Here is a 21,148-nt window from a genome sequence, read left to right as displayed (position 1 = left end):
TTTATCTTTAAAAGCAGCAGTCATGAAAGAGAGAATTTGTAAGGCCTGCATCCAGTTTATGGCACTTCTGTTTTCACAAGTTCATAATACTTACGTTTCATTGAAACTCAATGATAATAACTATTATTCATTTTGCTGCTACAATGTTTTAAAGAGAAGGAAAACAACAAACATCATCAACAAATTAGAAATATTTTGATCTAAATGTTAAAAAAATTATAGGCTGAATTGTATTTTGTGATCTGATCTTCAAAGAAAATAAGATACCCTGGGGGAGCTTCAAATATAATTTTTTTGTGGTTATTTATAATAAACACAGCAGTTTAAAAAATATCTTCTCAGTCAGCACAAGATGAAAAATAAATAAAAGGACAACTTGATACTGCCTGGTTATATTTAATTGATGTTTCCTGTTGCATTTTATGAATATTAAGGAATAGGAACTGGAAAAATTAGTAGACATAAAAGTACATATTTTATAAGTGAACTATGGATGCTATTAATGTAAAGCATTAATATTCTGTCCATTTATTTTAAGAGATCTAAGAAAACTTTCGGAATTTTACAGCATATGAGCATTAAGTTCTCAAGAAATTCAATCTAAATATCCTCCATAGATTATTAATTTCCAAAGTTCAAAAGATGCAATATAATTTAACTAAATTTCTAACTAATGCTGTTTAATAAATTTTAATACTTGACAGACTTATTAGAATGTGGAAAAGAAATGAAGAAAAACCAAACAGCTTAAGTCAATCTGAACTGACAAAGATTAGAAGAATGAGCATTTTGAGTTGATGAAGGAGTGGGAATCTCTGAAGGATAGATTTTGGAAAGAGGAGTAAGTGTTGGCTAATGTACTTATATATATATATGCACACACACACACACATAATTGGTTTAGATTTAGTTAACATGTACTCCACAAAAGAAATATACTTTTTGTAACACTTGTTCAAATGACTGACTTCCCAAACTGATAGAGATAAGTAACCAAAGCAAACCTAGTAGTGATGAGAATGCTTAGTACTACAGTTAAGGTACAGAAATAACACCATATAGACGTGTGTGAGACAAACATGGTTTGAGTTCCATGAGAGAACCTATTCTGTCTTGTAAGCATATATGTGTGTATTCTTACATATATATATACACACACACACACACATATATATATATACATACATATATATATATACATACATATATATATATATACATATATATATACATATATATATATACATACATATATATATATACATATATATATATATACATATATATATATATACATACATATATATACATACATATATATACATATATATATACATACATATATATACATACATATATATATATACATACATACATATATATATATACATATATATATACATACATATATATACATATATATATACATACATATATATACATACATACATATATATATATACATACATACATATATATATACATACATATACATACATATACATACATATATATATATATATATATATATATATATATATATACATATATATATATGTATGTATATAAATATATATGTGTGTGTATATATATATATATATGTGTGTGTGTGTATATATATCTATCTATATATATATATATATGTATGTATATATGTACATACATATACACATATACTTATATAAAGAGAGACAAAGAAGAAATGGTATGTTTATTGTAAGTTTCCAGTATGGAAGTGATCTATTGTGTATGTTTAGCTTTTATCAAAAAATATTGAATGAATCTCTAAATAAAACAATGAAATGAGCAAGAAAAGAGGACAAATGAAGTGTATTAAGGAGAAAGGGTGATGATTGTTTTTCAAGGATTTAAAACATTGAACAGAAAAGCCTTAGTAATACGTTTAGCAATATGAAACCAGAAGAAAAGTGTAGGCAGCAAAATGGAAATCATTTTGGACTTACTATAACAGTTTTGATATCACAAATGCTATGATTTACTTAAAAATAAAAATCTTTGTAATTTTCTAATGCAGTAATCATTTGCTGTTTTATATTTTGTTAAAAGTGCCATCTAGTGTTCATCATGCCAACAAAGGGCACCCATCAAGACCAAAAAAAAGGCCTTTCTTTAAAATAAAAAAAATTAAAAAAAAAACAAAATGTCCCTTGGAACAGAGACTACATTTAATGAAAGGATCCATACAAAATACCTTAAAACAGGTGTATATATATTATTGAATTTTATTTATTTTATTATAAAAAAATTTTTCTTGTAACGTCCGAACTAAAACATCTCTCATTTTTGATTTAAAATCTTCATACCATTGAATGAAATGCCTTCGACGATTTGCTTTCTGTACTTGGCTCATTGCTGCCTCTTTTTCTAAAAGAGCAGGCAACTCACTCCAGTGTTTAACATAGATAAAAGGTGCTTTGCTTTCTTTTAGCAGCCGTAGAGGAATATTTTTGGACGAAACTGAATGGCCGCAGTTTCCAGAGGTCATTACATCTTCGACAACTGGAAGAGATCCATAAGATAATGCTTCATATATTCTGTAGCACTCAGTATTTACTCCAACAGGACTAAGTGTCAAATCACTTTGGGCTAGAGACCGCAGGTAATCGTCACGAGAATCTTCAGTTTCCTTAGGGCTCCACCTGCAGTAGGAGTAATAATAATAATAAATAAATAATAATAATGATGATGAGGATAATGACAACAACAATAATAGTAACAATAATAATAGTGTATCTTTGAAAGAAATGGAGAAAGTCTTAAAATACAAAATCTCTAAATAGAGATAACTCTAATATAGAAAACTGAAAACAGAAACAATCCCTATAATAATAATAATAATAATGATAATGATAATGATAATAATAATAATAATAATAATAATAGGTGCTTTAGTTATGTCCAGAAAACATGGAGACACATACATAATTACAACAGCAGGCACAACTTACATAAGGTAGTTTCAAGTAAAAATAACAACACAAAACAAAAGCACAACACATAACCAAGGTTTATACAAATCAATGTTTATCATTCCATTTGTAATTACTAAAAGTAGAATGATACAAATGTTGTGTCTGCAGATTGAGCAACTGTTTAGCAATTATAGCATCAAAATAAGTCAGGTTCACAACATTAGAACATTAATATCTGTTATTGCAGCAATAGAATTCTCTGAAAATGTTTTCCAGCCTCAAACATGTTTACTAAAGTGGGTCTGTTCCAATTTTTCTGTCGGAAAATTGGTGCTTTGAAAATCTAAAATCATTTACCATAAAAAACAAATGGAAAAAGATTAGTAATAAGATGGAGACCCACCTGACCCCAAAAGTTAGATCTAGCTTTAAAGAGGCACAAAACAAAAGCAGTTCTGAATCAGATAACGATATAAACCTCATCGAATCCCCTAATTTGCTGACATGTACTACTGTAGTATTATCCATGTAGGCTTTTTAGAGGGTGGCATCTGAAATCCCTCTCCAAGTTCTTTTGGAACTGACCATCCCATTGCTGCTTCCCTTGCCACACAAACAGTATACAGGAGATTGCACAGCCCATTGCTATGCTACCTTCCAAATTGATCCAAGTGGGTGTGTACTCTTTGGTGGAGAATCACATATAGAAACCATGAGAATACTTCTTCAGCAGTTTTCTTTGGAATAGGATACGTCTCAACAGTCAGTTAAATCATGGTATATGCTAATTTGTTGACATATACTAATAATACTTAAGGGTTTTTTATTAATTTGATTTCTGTGTAAGGGTGGGTGGGGGGAGTAGTGTCCATGTTTATACACATGGTTCAAGACCAGGGGGATTGATGCCATTAATGTTGCAGCTGGGCTGTTGTTGCAGGTTGACATTAGCAAGGAAGGAGGGAGAAAGTTTGGGGTGGGGGGATGGCAATATGCAGGGGTTATGGGTGGGGAAGACTGAGCACAGTGGTTATTGTGGAGACTTAGGGTGTTGGCCACAATAAGGGTGAGGAAATGTTCAGTGATGAATGGGTCAGAAGTGCCAGTGTAATGCCTCATGTAAGCTCAAGTTCAAGTTTGTGTTTAGCCACTTTTTTCAAAATGTTTTAAAATTTAAAATATAAAAAGAAAAATATTCATTTGAAATTGTAACGCAAAATTTTTGGGTTTTTTCAGTGAAGTATAATACATCACAAAGCATAAAAATAGCAAATCCTTTATATTAGAGATTGATAAGAAATGAGTCTGACATAGGTTACAAAGATGCTAATATATATATATAGTGAGATAGATTAGTAAACAATCTTTGAAAAGAGCTTTGTGAGAATATGGAAGAGTTCATTTGAAATGAAGAGCAGCTAACATGGAATAAACTGGCACCAACACAACATATCTACTCACTTTCGTTTTTGCTTACATCAATCAATCTTGTTGACATGAATGTTATTGTTTATTTAGTCCATGCAAACACTCCATTCAAAAAAGTTCTCCTGGTTCTCATACCAGCCATTTAGTGTTAGTTTACCATCACATTTTTTAAATATTTTTTTTATGTTGCCAGCTTGTCTGTGTAATCAAAGTGATTAATAATTCTTTATCATAAACATATTTGAATCCCAGTTTTCTTTTTCTTTTTGTCATATTTCCAACCAACAAATATCAATAGTGGTAGTAGCACTGCTGATTAAATAGTAACATTTTCAGTGATAGCCAATAAATGTGTTATCAGATAACCAAAATTGCTTGAATATATCAAACCCAAGAACAATAGCAACAAAATATCACTTTTTGTTGTTCATCCTTTCCTTTTTGTCTTGATATTGTTGTATAAATATTTTTTGTAATACAAAGTGTATACAGATTCATTTACATTTTGTTTGCTATTAAAATTTTTTTTCTCCTTACTAATTTATTTTTCAATTTAAAAAAAAATATAGCCTTTTGAACAGAATGAATTATTAGCGAAATGCATTAAAAAGCGAGGAATAATTAACACATCAGCTGAAAATAACTTGTGAAAAACAAGGAAATATTAAACAATGAATGGCTATAAAGAAGTGCTACAACACAAAACAATCTTATTATAAAACAACCCAGGAACCATGGGCTAAATAATGTTTACACATTGTATTACAAAATTATTAATTGCCTAATAAATTATTTATGCTAAACAGGCAGCTTTGCTTTGTTACATATGCACACTGTAATTGAATTGCATGTCAGGTGAACAATTCAAGCACAGAGCCAGACAGAAAGGTCATAAGTTTAGCCACGTGTCCTCTTATGAGGTGCATTACTTACTTTAATCAACTTGGCTGAAAGTAAGTGGAATTTCCAGCTTCAATTATAGTTGAGTGGGCGGACACAAAGCAAGTTAACCAGCCATAAACAAAATAAATAAAACACATCTGCTCGAAGCAGTTATGCAAATTAAACCAATCCCAGATCTTTTCCAAAGTTGTTTGACTTGCTCGCCAGATGTTATGTAAGTTTATATAAGTTTATTTTCTTTTAAGTTTGGAGCCCCATGATCTAATTTGAATGGTGAGATTATCATGGCAAGAACATCCACCCTTGATGATAATATAATTTGATCTAGCTCCCACCCTAAAAAAAGGGAACAACAACTAAATTAGTGCATTGGTGTAAATGAGGAGTGCGTTAATTTAATGAACTTATAGCTTTGATTTAAAATCCAATCACCTGTTAAAATTTATTGTGAAGTTAATGAATTTAACGAGAGAGAGAGAGAGGTCCATAAAAGACAGATTTTACTTTCTTAGAGTGTTTAATTAGTTATAAATTTTATTATAAATTCATTATGGCTCTTCAAAATTAAGACGAACTGGAGTTATTTGATAATGGTTACAATTAATCAAGACGTAAAGAAGGCAATAAAACTAATTATTGTACAAAATGAAGGATGATCAACATATACGATATTAGCATCAACAATCAAGATGTAATATTGATATTTCTAAGAATGAAGAAATATTGAACAGTTTCTTAGCTTAATTTTGTAGTAACTCAAAACCAAAATCCATAACATAATACATATTGTCTACATTCTAAATATATAATCATAATTTTGAAAAACAGCACCCACTACGCTCACAGAGTGGGTGGTGTTAGGAAAGGCATCAAGCTGTAGAAACACTGCCAGATCAGACTGGAGCCTGGTGCAGCCTCCTGGCTTCCCAGACCCCAGTTGAACCGTCCAACTCATGCCGACATGGAAAACAGACGTTAAACAATGATGATGATGATTTCTGGTTTCAATAGTTGGATTTTCTTTGCACAGTCCTCTGGAAGTCCAGTCACACACACACACGCGCATGCATGCACGTGCCTGTGTGTTTGACCTCACCCACGCAGCTTGACAACTTGTGTTGCTCTGTTCATGACTCATAACTTAATGGTTCAACAAAAGAGACAGTTAGAACACGAAAATCAGTTCTGGGTCAATTTGGTCTACAAAACTGCTCATGGTTGCAGTCCAGAGACTGAGATGAGTAAAAGAAAAACATGGATTCAGTTCATCTTCATCTTCAAATAAAGATATTTTCTGATAATCTCTGATTTTTGAAACTATATCCAACATAAAGGAACCGTAGACTGAACATGGTTTCAATAAAGAAATACAATCAAGACAGCATCATCAGCATGCTGAGTTCAAATGCTGCCAGGTTTGCCTTTACGTTTCATCCTTTGGAGTCAATAAAATAAGTACCAGTTGAATACTGGGGTTGATGTAATTAACTTACCCCTCCCCACAAATTAGAGATCAATACACAAATACTGCATATTTAAAGCATCTTAGATATTAACGTAATTCCAGTTCTAATCCTTTTAACAGGCATGGATACTGTAGATCATTCTAAAGATGACAATCTGATCTCAGCACTTTCACTGTAGTAGTTTCACTTCTCCAAATGAGATATTATGAAATACCTGTAGAATTCTTTTGTAATCATAATAAATCTGGTCAATTAAGGCAGAAACAGCAAATGCAAATATTGCAATGTAAATTACGCTGAAAGTGACTCAACACAAATTTGCAAATGCAATTATGAGTGTAAATGAATTATACATGTAAATAAATTATCTGTAAATTAATTAAGGAATTAATGAGACATGCAGATTTTCTCATTATGTGTTTTTCAAAACTTGTTGCCAGTCATTTGAACAAAGATGCTTTGATGAAAACAAAGCCTTGCCATCATAAACTATGCATTTTATACACAGAGTATGCTTAGGATTATCTTTGTTGCATAATTTATAAAGGAACAAGCAGTTTACATACATCATCAGATTGTTCTTCATGTTAATAACATGCATACTTATAATTATATTAATGTTTTCAATAGAGTTTTAAAATAATTCTCAGACATTTTTTGGTAACAGTATTGTCAGCTTCAAAGTTTTCAACTTGCTCATTGAAAAGAACAAATCCGTTATTTTCATGTCAACATTTTATCGTCATTATTGCTGCTGTTGTTGATATCACTATTAAAGGTAACAAGAATCACCAGAGTACTGGGAAAAAAATGTGCTCTGTTTATTTCTTCTGGTTCTTTACAACTAAATGCCACAAAGATTAACTTTGCCTTTCATCCATTTGGAAGGGGGTCAATAAAATAACATACCAGTCATGTAATTGAGTTGATATTGACTAACCCTAACCCCCCCCCCAACTGCCAGGTTTCTTCTACCTATTCTAGAAACAATTATTATGTTCTATATACAAGAGATGAGGAATTATGTACATTATGCCCACGGGCATATGGTGCAGTCGTTAAGAGTGCAGGCTACTAACCCCAAGATTCCAAGCAGTGACCTGAATAATAATAATAATAATGATAATGATAATAATAATAACATCGAAAAATACCTTAGGAATGAGGGCCCAGGTTTGAAATTTCCCCAAGACACCTGATAAAGGCTGGAGGGTATATCAGCTGAAACATTGTGTTAACAACAAACAAGTTGATGACAAAATCCGTCAATTGTAAATAATGTAATTATTATGTTTTCGTTACTCTGCACCAATTGTTGGCGATGTGTTACAGTGTCAGCTGTTCACTGCCAGTTTAGCAGGATAGAAGTTAAAGCCAATCTCATTGAGATAGGAATTTAGAATTCAAGAGACAAAAACTAGGTGCAGGTGTGGTAAGTAGCTTGCTTACCAACCACATGATTCAGGGTTCAGTCCCCCTGCATGGCACCTCAGGCAAGTGTCTTCTACTACAGCCTCGAGCCAACCAAAGCCTTGTGAGTGGATTTGGTAGGTGGAAACTGAAAGGAGCCCACTGTGTGTGTGTGTATGTTTGTGAGTAAGTGTATATGTTTGTGTGTGTGTGTGTATATATGTTTGTGCGTGTATATGTTTGTGTACATGTCTGTGTGCGTGCGTGTTTGTTCGTCTGTGTTTGTCTCCCTATCATCGCTTGACAACCAACACTGGTGTGTTTATGCACCCATAACTTAGTGGTTCAGCAAAAGAGACCGATAGAATATGTACTAGGCTTACAAAGAATGAGTCCTGGAGTTGATTTGCTTGACTAAAGGTGGTGCTCCAGCATGGCTGCAGTCAAATGACTGAAACAAGTAAAAGAATAAACAAGCATTTTGTCCAGAACTTTTCAAATCATCATCATCATTTGACATCCATCTTCCATCCGTGGTATGGGTTGGACAGTTTGACAGGAGCTTAAAAGCCAAAGGACTGCACCAAACTCCACTGTCTGCCATAGTTGGATGTCCAAAATCTTCCGGCTAAATTTGTGTGTGTGTGTGTGAGAGAGAGAGATAGAGATAGAGAAATATCAGCATTCTTGAGTGGTACTTTCAGCATTCTGAATAACTGAATTCAATCAATCTTGGACTTTCATGTAAAACTAAGGGGTCCTTGTATTTTGTGAAATGGAAGAGTTACTGATAAACATGGGAAGTCAATCTTTCTTCAATTAAGAATAATCTGAAGGGTTAATTCTAATCTTTGGCTTTTGCAGCTTTAAATCAGACGAAGCAACAAATCTTATATTAGAGAAATATTACCAGATAAATTTCCCTTCTTTCCCAAACTGAGTGCCCCTCTTTGACTGGGAAACCTTATGCAATATAGGAAGAGATGTCTCACTGAACAAAATGTCAAACTTCCGACGACCTAAGCAGAGAAAATCCAATGCTTTCAAGCAATGTTTGCTTCCAAACCCTTCACACACGCACAACAGTCACGTTTCCTGTGTGAATGCAAAATCATTTTTTTTTGTCCATAAGAGACAGCTTGAAAGAGGATACCTACATGCTAACGTATTCTATTTCAATCTCATAGTTTTGCTTTTTGAAACTGCATGGCCTGCCTTAGGAACCCAGAGTTCCACACTCTCAGGCATACACACTTTTCCATTACCCGTTAAAACAAAAAATAAATAAATAATAATAACTAAAGTAAAAAGTGAAAAGGAAGCACAAACTAAACCTTCCTATGTAAACACACAAAAAGGTAAAGAACTAAACCAGAGTAACAGACAACATAGAAAGAAGGAGAAAAAAGAATAAATAAATATATATAAAAAAAGGAAACTGTGATAAAAGGGAAAGGAAGCAAATGCAGTTTGGAAATTTGAACAAATATGAAATGAGTGGAATGTAAGAGAGCTCTGTAAATAAAATGGTAAGTGAAAGCCAGAGAAGAGAAAATGACTGATGCATTTAGTATAAGGAAACAAAATGAAGTGCATGAGAAATGTTCTGCTGAGTGATAAGAGTAACTAACCGTTAAAAGTTGGTCTCTGTTTGCTGACACTAATATATCTGTGGAAGTTGAAGTAGAGGAATGCGGAGAGAAGAGGGTCAGCGACTCATTAACTCCACAAAATGATCATCATGGATTCTCAGCAAAACTTAATCATTTGTTTTCTGTAAACTTTTACTATCAACTTTTTACAGCCGGTTTGCAAATGTAAGGGTGTGTGTGGGGATGAGGGGTGAGGTGGAGATGAAGGTAAGATTCTGGCTGTGTGGTATAAAGGTTTGCCTCATAACCATGTGGCTTCAGGTTCAGTCCCACTGTGAAGTACACTGGGCAAGCACTGCACCACTGGATGCTTTGCAATGTGATAAATAGAAACTGTACAAACCAGGTGTGTGTGTGCACACGCACGGTCTAACGATTCTCCATGTTTGTTTCCATTCGGTTTCGTTGTATGTCTCCACTGCCCTGTTTTTGTCCCCAACTTCGACCCTAAATCCTAAATTTTATTTTAGAATTTATAGGAGCAACTGTCTTTGAAGACTCATGTTGTTGTTGAATGCTCGAAATGAGGAATAGATACACAGCTGACAACTGATGAAGGTCCTTTCTCTGTGTTTATTTGCCCTGTTTTCCATTTTTTCCTCTAATTGTTTACGTATTTCATGTTGTTTGCGAAGTTGCTGATGTTCTGTACCCATATATGCATACACACACACACATATATATTATTATATATATATATATATATATATATATATATATATATATATATTATTATATATATACACATACATATTATATATATACATATATATTATTTATTATATATATATATGTGTGTGTGTGCGTGTGTGTCCAAAACGGATGTTAAACGATGCTCATGATGATGATATATATATATGTGTGTGTAGATATGCATACACACACATGCATATACATACATATATATATACACACACACACACACACACATATATATATATATATATATATATATATATAATATATATATATATATATACCCGTGCCATGGCATGTAAAATGCACCAACTGAGCGTGGCTGTTGCCAGCCTCCTTTGGCACCTGTGCCACTGGCATGTAAAAAGCACCCACTACACTCATGGAGTGGTTGGCATTAGGAAGGGCATCCAGCTGTAGAAACACTGCCAGATCAGACTGGAGCCTAGTGTGGCTTCCTGGCTTCCCAGACCCCGGTCAAACCATCCAACCCATGCCAGCATGGAAAATGGATGTTAAACGATGATGATGATGACAATGATATATATAGGTGCAGGAGTGGCTGCATGGTAAGAAGCTTGCTTATGAACAACATGGTTCAGGGTTCAGTCCCACTGCGTGACACCTTGGGCAAGTGTCTTCTACTATAGCCTCAGGCCGACCAAAGCCTTGTGAGTGGATTTGGTAGACAGAAACTATGTGTGTGCATGTGTGTGTATTTGTGTGTCTGTGTTTGTCCCCCCGACCATTCCTGACAACCGATGTTGGTGTGTTTACATCCTTGTAACTTAGCGGTTCAGCAAAAGAGACCGATAGAAGAAATACTAGGCGTACAAAGAATAGGTCCTGGGGTCGAATTGTTCAACTAAAGGCGGTGCTTCAGCATGGCTGCAGTCAAATAAGTGAAATAAAAGAATATATATTGTAATAATAACAATAGTCCTTGGATGGGATTTATAGATATTTTACTGCAGCTCTGTGCACCCCCCCCCCAAACCTGGTTCACCAGTCAGCATCATCATTCGACTGTGGCTGGCATAATTGAATAGCAAGCTTTATTTGCATAGTTAAAATGTTTCCCATAAACAAATTTAAAAGATATATATGTACATGCAAACACAAACACACAGAACCACACACACCTTTCAAGACAGCTGCTGACCCACTACTGACCACTCCATCTACATACACATACAATTACTACCACATACACACACACACACATTGACCATCTTCACACTCTCCTGTTGCAGAAACCACTTTTTTCTCTTCCACTTCTAGTCACTTCAGAAATGTAACTACACATGGATTGTTGGTGATCTTTCTTTCTGTCTCCTTGGACTTTTTCTTTCCGACGAAGAGCTATACTTAAAACGTTAACAACTCTCTCCTTTCACCAAACATCAAATTAATATATTTCTTGTGCAGATCCTTACGTTTGTTTTTTTCTTCTTTTTTCCTTTTTTCTCAGCTTTTTAATTGTTTGTTCTTTGAATTGTGTATGTGTGTATATATATATATATATAGATAGATATATACACACACACACACACACACACACACATATATATATATAGATGGTCTGATCAATAAGAATCTACACTATCGCCATAGTAACAAAGCTAAAGCATGCAGAGTGAAGCTGCTTGACACAGATTGGTCTTGAACTCTGCTGTACATGCACACTAAGTTTTAACATTCTACCTCACCTCCACTGTACACAGCAGTGCTTGGAAGGAAGATGTGTAGCTTGTGATCGTCGCAATGACCATGATAGAGGAAGTTAAGCAGAGAATCTGCATCAGCGACCTACACAAAGTTTTCAAAATGTTTCCATCGTTCTCAACACAATGGAGATCTTGTGCAACTGAAACCCAAGTGTCTTGTCGGTCAGCTGAAAGCAGTTTTGGCACAAACTTGGCAGACACGCATCTCAAACCCAAATCTTCAGTGATAATGGACTGAACTGAACCATAACTCATCTGCACATCCTCTGATAACTCACAGGTGGTGATTTGACAATTTCCCCCAACAGCTATATGCACATCTGCAATGTATTTTTCAGTTCTGCTGGTTGTGGATCTCTCAGAGCGTTCATTAATATCAACATTTTTTTGGCCATCTTGGAAACATCTGAACCCCTCGTACACTTGTGTGTGGATCATAGACTCCTCATATACTTTCTGCAACTTTGTATAGGCCTCTGAGCAGGTATCGCCATGACAACTTTCTCTGTGATGGTCAATGTGACAATCACACACTATACACTTTGTTTCCAAGCACTGCTGTAAACAGCAGGAGTGAACAGGACTGTTAAAACTTAGTGGGCATGCACAGCAGAGATCAAGGTCAATCTTTGCCAAGCAGCTTCACTCTGCATGCTTTAGCTTTGTTACTATGGCAACAGTGCAAATCTTGTATATTGTCAATTTTGGCATAGTTTCTATAGCTGGGATGCCTTTCCTAACACCAACCACTTTACAGAGTGTACTGGGCACTGTATATGTGCCACCGGCATGGGTGTGTCTATGTAGCACTGGAATGAGTGCATTTTATGTAGCACCAGAAATATTGCCAGTAGGCAGCTACACAAAACCAAACTCTGTACCTCAGAGATTCCAGTTAAATTCTATGTACCACTACACCAAGCAGTCAATGACTATATATTAAATTAATTGTGTGTGTATATATACATGTGTGAATGTGTGTATATATACATGTGTGTGCGTATATATATGCATATATTATAGTATATTGTATATTGTATTATCTATCCATCTATTATCTAAGTATCTATCTATATATATATATGTGTGTGTGTGTGTGGTGTTATATATACATATATATATATATATATATATATATATATATATATAGGATATATATATATAGGATATATATATATTATAGAGAAACAATGATGAACGGCCATAAAAAAGACCATTGAATAAACATGCAAACATGAAAATTACTTTAGAGATTTAGAATTCAATTATATTTTGGTTTTCTATTTACAAGATTTACTACAAGCAGAGATGATCTTCGCATTATATGTTGGGTGAATGGCACATCACAATTCAAGTATTAACTATTTTCTACCTTAAATTCATCTCTCATAGGAAATTGTGAAGTACAAATTGTTACTACATTAAATTAATGTAATATCTCTTATTATAATTAAAATAAAAACAACAAACATTTATTTATAATCCATAACTGTATTATATCTTAATGCATTAACTGCTGCAGTACTTTTCCATGCATTAACAGTTGCAGTGCATTTCACTGCATTCAGTATATGTCACTGTGTTAAACTGTTGCAGTAGATTCACTTGCTTTAGATTGTAGCACTTTATCTCACTGCATTCAATTGTAGTAAGATATCTCACTGCATTAAACTGCCACAGAGTATCTCACAGCATTAAGCAGTAGTAGTTAGATCCCACTGCAATAAACCTTAGTATTATATATATATATCACTGCATAAAACTGCAGCTGTGTATTGTCAGTGCTTTAAACTGTAGCATGCACCTCATTGCAGTGTATGAAACTGTAGCAACATATTCCAGCACATTAAACTGTGGCAGTGTATTCCTTCACTGCATCACCCATTAAACCCCAAACCAAATGTCTTACTGTATCATGATTAGTTTCTGATTGCTTACCGTTTGCAATATTAACCACAATGTTTTATTTCTTATAATAGAATCCACCTCAGCAATCCATTAAGACTTCAGTCCAATCTTCATTAGAAATCATCTCTCAATTACTTTTTGTTAAACAAATCATTGACTATTATCCATCTCTAGTATATACCAGCGATTATCAACACTAATTGCTAGACATAATAACAACATCAATGCTAGTGTGCTTGTTCACACAACTGTTAAATAGCTCCCCATTATCGTTTGAGAGGTTGCCTTATCGTTTGTTTTCTGTCTTTATTTCATTGTTCCCGTTGATGAAATCACCTAAAGACTTGCAAGACAATAATGTTCTATAACACTAATGATTAACATTGCCAGCTGGTTCCTTCTCAATAGCAACAAAGCTATTAGCACTACTACATACAAAAAAAGAGAGAAAAAAACAAACAAAATGAACAAAAAAAGAAACTGTGTAGCAAAAATATTTATCTGACACTAAGTACTTAATAAAATTCGTTTATGAGTGTCATTCAATTATTGTTATGTTAATTTGGTTCCTGGTATTTCTCAGCCAATTACCATCTGCTGTTTTTATAGGCAACCTTTGCATTGTTTTTTACTTATCACAAAATTCCGAGAATGAAAGGCACTACACATAACAGGGGCTGAGGGGATTAGCAAAGCACCAGTTGAAATACCTAGTGGTATTAGGTTATATCCTGTTAGAAAAGGGCTGATATGTTCATGTTTCAGTGATGAGAGAAGAATCTAATGTTTCCTACCTTTACATAATCATACAGTAGTGGGGGAGGAGGAAGAGGGAGAAAGGGAAAGAAGAGGAGAGAGGGAAAGAAGAGAAGGAGAGAGAGAAAGAAGAGAAGAAGAGAGGGAAAGAGAGTGGTGGTGTCACTTGGGTTGACATCATCACTGGAAGGAATTTCAACCGTGTTTTGTCAACTGCTACCACAACAGCTCCTTTATAGGATCCAACCACGTCCAGTTTCGGCCCTGACTCCTCTACCATTTTGACGTGCCCCAACCCCTTTCGGAGGTGTCTTCGGCTCTGGTGTTGGGTGCATGTCTTTCTTCTTCTTTCTTCTGTTCCCTGGCCTCTTTGATGTAGTGTCAGCGGGTGACTGACTGTCTCGTCAAATTTCCCTTTAAATACCTGCTGCTAGGCAGGTATTTTCATTGGATTTCAGACTATATTTTCTGCTCCTTTATGTTCTAAGTTCAAATCCCATTCAAGTTCATTGGGGTTTATAGAATCATTTAAACTCTGGAGGGTGGTCAACCAGCATAGCATCTGCTTGGTGATGCAAATCCATAAGAGAACAAAAGAATCATATCATCCATGGCAGCTGTTTTGGAATAAGAAGAGCGAAATGGAATAAATAATATTGAGTTCTCTTCACCTAATACTTCAAACTGTTAGTTGGTAGCTGATGCTCTGAGCAGAAACGGAAGACATTCTATTCACAATCCAGCAGCTGTTCTTTTATATTGGAAAAGAAGCGAAGAATGTAAGAGTTGCTTTTGTTATTGTTTAGCCCCCAGGTCAATCTTATTGAGAAAACTTAGGATCAAAGGCATTCCAACTGCAATCATTCCATTTTTCCCTAAACAGAGAGGAAAATCTAATGTGCACTTCCTGTTTTTAGATAACGGGACGTGATTTGAGGGCTGTGAAGCTGATATTTCTAGCAGGTTTAATGATCATATAGAGGCTTGCTCCTTGTGTTAGAGTGGATGTGTAAGGTAGAATTATTAATGTATAAAGTGAAAGATATAATGTTTGGTTTAGGAATTAGGTAACAAAACCCACAATAAAGATGAAGATATGCAAAAATATAGGTACAACTATAGATGCAATCTGATTCAAGGAGAATGGGGAGAAGGGAATCGGTAATTTTCTGGAAAAAAAAGAAAAAACAAAAAAAGTATAAACCATTATAGCTGCATTGGAATGAGTTGGGAGAACACAAGACAATGATAAGCTTTGATAAGGTTTCCAAGAAAGGAGAATCTATCAATCAGATAGGTGGGGATTTCCTTCATGTAGTGTAAGATGTTAGTGATTATAGGGTGCATTGTAAGATATATAAGTAGTACACTATAATAGAGTAAATTGTTTGGGGCTTGTTGAAATGAAAGTGGAAATATTTCTTTGAAGTCAAAGCAAATTCAAGTTTCCTTCATGTAATTTTAGCAATATTCAGATTATGAAGCATACAAGAAAGATCATTGAAGATTGTGAGTTTAAGATTCTATGCTTGGAATTGTTCCTGAGAAGTGAGTGTATGGCAGAATTATTCTTGCTTGAAATAAGTAATATCTGAAGTTTGGTGTTAATTTATCAATTCTTAATTGACTGATATGATAAGAGATACTTAGCAAGAGCAGCTGATAATAGCTGGGGTTTGAACAATGAGTTAAAAGTAGATTTATGTTATTTTTCACTGCAAATACATATATGAGATTAGCAGTGCTTATCAAGAGATCAGTTACAAAGAGGACAAAAAGAAGAAATGAGGAAATCTTAGAAGGAACTAGAATCTGATGTGCTGGAAGGATGCAAGGAATTGAAGTAAATAAATATAGTAATTTCTGAATCTCTCTGACTTTTCTACAACTAAGTAGTAGTAGTAGTGGTGGTGATGATGATGATGATGATGATAATAATTGCAAGGCTCTGTCAGTAGAGTATCAGACTTTTGTGGAGAGTGTACTGGAGAAATCTGAGGGTTGCAGGTTCAAATCCCACTACAGGTATGAAAACATATTTTCTCACAGACCCAACCAGAACAAGCAAGACTGAGAGATCTGAGAAGTGAAATAATATAATAATGATAATAATAATAATAAGAAGAAGAAGGAAATGTACAAGTGAAGTGACGGGGCAATGATGCAGTGCTACTTGGAAAGTGAATCTAAAATTAGGGGTAACAGATAAAAAGGGGATGTTTGAAGTAACAGAACAGAGACATGTGGACGAGGCTAATGTAATAAGGAGTAAAAAGTGAATGACAAATTGGAGGTAAAAGAGATCACAAGAAAACTAAAAAAAGAAAGAGATCAAGAAGTGGAACAATCAAATATAAGTGATACACGTTCAAGTCAAAGATGAGTTTACAATAAAAAATAATCGTATCACTGATCAGGAAGGGAAAATTAACATCAGTGACTTAAGTGTGGAAGATCAGAAGAATTTCGATGAGTTGAAGGAAATAATGAGTAAGGAAGAAAGAAAAGAGTAACGTCATTAAAAAATGTTAAAAGAAGGAAGTTGCTAGATATGACTAACAAAGAAGATTTTGTTAGCAGTAGGAGAAATACTAATTTTATAGGTGACACTAACCTATTGATATTTATATAGGAGGGGTAGTAGTCATAAGAAGATGAGGTATTTCTTGAGGAAAGAATGGGAAAGAGCAGATAAAGAAAGGGAGATAAGAAAATAAAATGAAGGCTTTAAGACAAGATATGAATAGAATAGAAGCCTGGGAACAGAAGAAGTTAGGAAACACAAGAATCTTCTGCTGAGAAAAAATACTTAGTTAAAGAGAAAAGATTTGAGATAGTCATGGAAAAACGGAAACAGCATATCATAGCAAAAGCAAATGAGTTTTCTAGATATCAGTATCAACAAAAGAGATTGTTTGAGGCAGACCAGAGATTTTATTGCCAAATAAAGAGTGTAGAAGAAACTACTGAAGATGGGAGACCTAATGCAGAAGAAGCTAGAGAGTTCTGGAGTGATATTTAGGATAAGCCAATTAATCATAATAGAGGTGCAGCATGATTAAAGAAAGTGAGGGAAGAAATAGTTAGTGAGAAGCAGCCAGATCTAAAACTAACTTATGCGTTAATGAGTAAAGTATAAGGAAGAATGCTGAGCTGGAAGGGTGCAGGACCAGATTTAGTTCAGGGGTACTAGTTAAAGAAATTTAGTAACTTATATGGGATACTGAAGGAACAACTTCAGGATTGCCTTAATGGATTAATAATACCTGATTGGATGAATAGAGGGAAAACAGTGCTCCTTATGAAAGTGAAAAGCAAGGGCAATATAGCTAGTAATTATAGACCAATCACTTGCTTACCATTAGTGTGGAAGCTATTAATAGGAATGCTCTCAGAAAGTATTTACGAGCACCATAACAGCTAGAATTCACTTCCAGAAGAACAGAAAGGTTTCAGGAAGAAGGCAAAAGGAATGCATAATCTATTATACATAGACAAAGCATTCCTAAAAGAAGTAAAAGAAAAATTTAACAATAGCATGGATAGATCATGATATGATCCCACACTCATGGGTAAGTGAATGTTTGAGAATATTCAGTATAGCAGACAACATAAGAGATTTAATTAGCTTTGGCATGAAGAAATGGAAAGTAGACCTCTACTCAAGTAATACAGACTTAGGGAAAGTTAACATCAAGAGAGGAATTTTCCAGGGGGACTTGTTATCTCCTTTAATATTCGTGTAATGTTTCATGCAGTTCAATAGGAGTTGGTAAGCCAGAGAACTGCACCAAGTTCCAATGTCTGCTTTGGCATAATTTCTATGGCTGGATGCCTTTGTTTTTCAAATCAATTTTGAATATGTAAAAGTGAAAATAGCTTTCTTTTTTTCTTTTTTGTTGCTTTTAATCTGTAAAAATCATAAATATGGTTTAATACTCATTATAAAAGAGTCAAGTATTAACAGCTTAAAAGAGCAAAGCTGTCTTGTAATGCATTTAATTTATTTCATTCCCTTCACAAAACTCAAAACCAAAACCTCTCAGAAACACTTGATTTATTAGTTACTCTTGTTCAGATACTCTTGACTGAAGTGCAAGAGTTAACAAGAAAAGTAGAATTTTATTCTCTGTATTATCGTTTTATATGTTTCTTGATACATTACAGTTCGGCAGCTGATGTATAGTGGCTTAGTAGCACACATTACATATATATATATAGAGAGAGATATTAAGATTCTCTTATAACTGATCTTCACTGGCTTTTTACTGTTTTATAACTAGCCTAAAGAAAGCATTCATCTGTGAAACGGCTATGGCTTAAATTACACAGACCTTGAGTTCACATGATACAGTTGCTATGGAGACAGCCATGGCTACACAAAAACTGCTTAAGCCAAGCAAGAATGTATATATATATATAAAAAAAACAAAACATTAAATGACATGGTGGCAGTCAGTTTTAATGACTCTGAAGATGATTAAAAGTCATTAGGGTGACCATAATTTCATTAAGCAGTTTGTTTTATGAAGCTTGTATCAGTTAGACTAAACTAATAGATAAATAGCTAAATAAGTTAATTAGTTAAAACTTCCTGACAAACAACTGTGAATTTTTTTGTTTTTCCCCAGTGCTTAACAGCATCAGCCTGCAGATACACATATTTCAAGTATCATTGAAGATAATTTCATTGCATATCCTATCTTGTAAATGAATTTTAGTGAAGACAAGCACATATGCACAGACTCACAGACTAATGGGAAAAGCTATCCAACAATGAAATAATTGCCACTAAATAAATCAACAAATCGAAAGAAAAAAGAGAAAAAATTATTCTACTCATTCATACATACAAAACTGCAGTTGCATGCACAGCTATACATTTCTAGTGCATGCACACACACACACACACACACACACACACACACAAATACATATGAACAGGTGAACATTTATGTTTACAAACAAAAACAAAAGTACTTGATACAGGCAGGAAGTGAGTTGATTTTGTTTAGCTTCAGCTTCACACACACACACACACACAATAAATCCCCAAAGGCAAGCAGAGACACAAAACATATCGCATGTGTGTATATGTATGTATAATATTAATGATCTCAGTGTACAAGGGGGTACCCAAAAGAGACTGCACTTTTGCAATGTTATTTTATTCACCTAGTTTTATATATTTATACTTTTACTGCCTTCAAAGTATTCTCCATTTGAAGCAATGCATCGGTCCAGACTGCTTTTGATCTTCCATGAGCAAGTGAGGCACAAATTTTCCTACAACTCTTTTCATTTGCAATTCCTTGCTCAAAACTTGGTGGTAGGAGCTCCAGGACACACCAGTCATATCGACAAGTTCATCAATTGTACAAAAAAAAAGCTCCCCCCCCCCCAGAAGACAGAGATAAATGAAGGAACAACAAACATGGTGTATTAGTTTGACCTCAAGAAAAAATGGAAGCGTCTTTGACATTTTGAGCTTATGATCTTCTAAGAAAAAAGATGAAGAGAGAAAATAGATGGGGGGGGGGGCTGAGAAAAAATGTGCCTGGATTAACAGTTGCAAATGTTGACTGGAAGGAAGGAAGGAAGGAAGTGGGAAGGGAATATTTGGGGATGAGGCTGAGGTGAAAGCATATATATTATATATATATATGTATATATATATATATATATATATATATTATTTCAAATGAAAAATAATATATGATGGATAATTACAGCTATTTCTTATGTATCTTTTTAATAGAAGAATGAGAAAATTACTCCATTACAAAAGACCATGTTACAAACAAAAGAATATCCGAAGGATACAGCAGGGATGTGGCTGAAGTGTGTTGAAGCCAACAATGAAATGGGGGAATGATCAACACAGTTGGCCATTGACGTTAAGAATATAGTTCTTGAGTGTGATATGATGTCTAAGGTCATCAACCCGGTTGAGATAAGAGTCTGCTAGATTGGTTCTTAGGTAGGCTGGAGTAGGGTGAGGTGATATTTTATTACAGTAGGCTTAGAACAGTGGGAAGCAAGAAGGTCCTAATATAAATTAAGGATAAAACAAAAAGAATAAATAAAGCAAAAGCAAGGGTAAAGAAAAATAAAAGCATAAGAGCCAATTAGGCATGGGGTCAGGCTTTAGGATTCAGGATGTATGGAGTGTCAGGGTCAGTTCTTTTGGAAGGGATTCTGCCAGTTCCTTTTCCAAGACAGCCATTGGGTCTTATTTGGTTCCCAGCTTCCATCTGTGCCTGCAAAAC

The 21,148-nt window shown here is 34.3% G+C and overlaps 1 protein-coding gene across 1 annotated transcript in view; it reads right to left on the bottom strand.

The window, feature by feature from the left end:
- Positions 1-2,216: 2,216 nt before the first annotated feature.
- The window catches only part of LOC115216551 (ribitol-5-phosphate xylosyltransferase 1), a 514,985-nt gene continuing 496,053 nt past the window's right edge, over positions 2,217-21,148 (bottom strand). The window contains exon 6 of the mRNA XM_029786009.2: positions 2,217-2,660. Within this exon, the coding sequence (XP_029641869.1) occupies positions 2,234-2,660 (427 nt within the window). The 3' untranslated portion in view covers positions 2,217-2,233. The remainder of the gene's footprint in view (positions 2,661-21,148) is intronic.

The sequence above is a fragment of the Octopus sinensis genome, linkage group LG10 (genome assembly GCF_006345805.1).
Source record: "Octopus sinensis linkage group LG10, ASM634580v1, whole genome shotgun sequence".
Lineage (NCBI taxonomy): Eukaryota > Metazoa > Mollusca > Cephalopoda > Octopoda > Octopodidae > Octopus > Octopus sinensis.
This window is presented reverse-complemented; position numbering and strand designations above follow the sequence as displayed.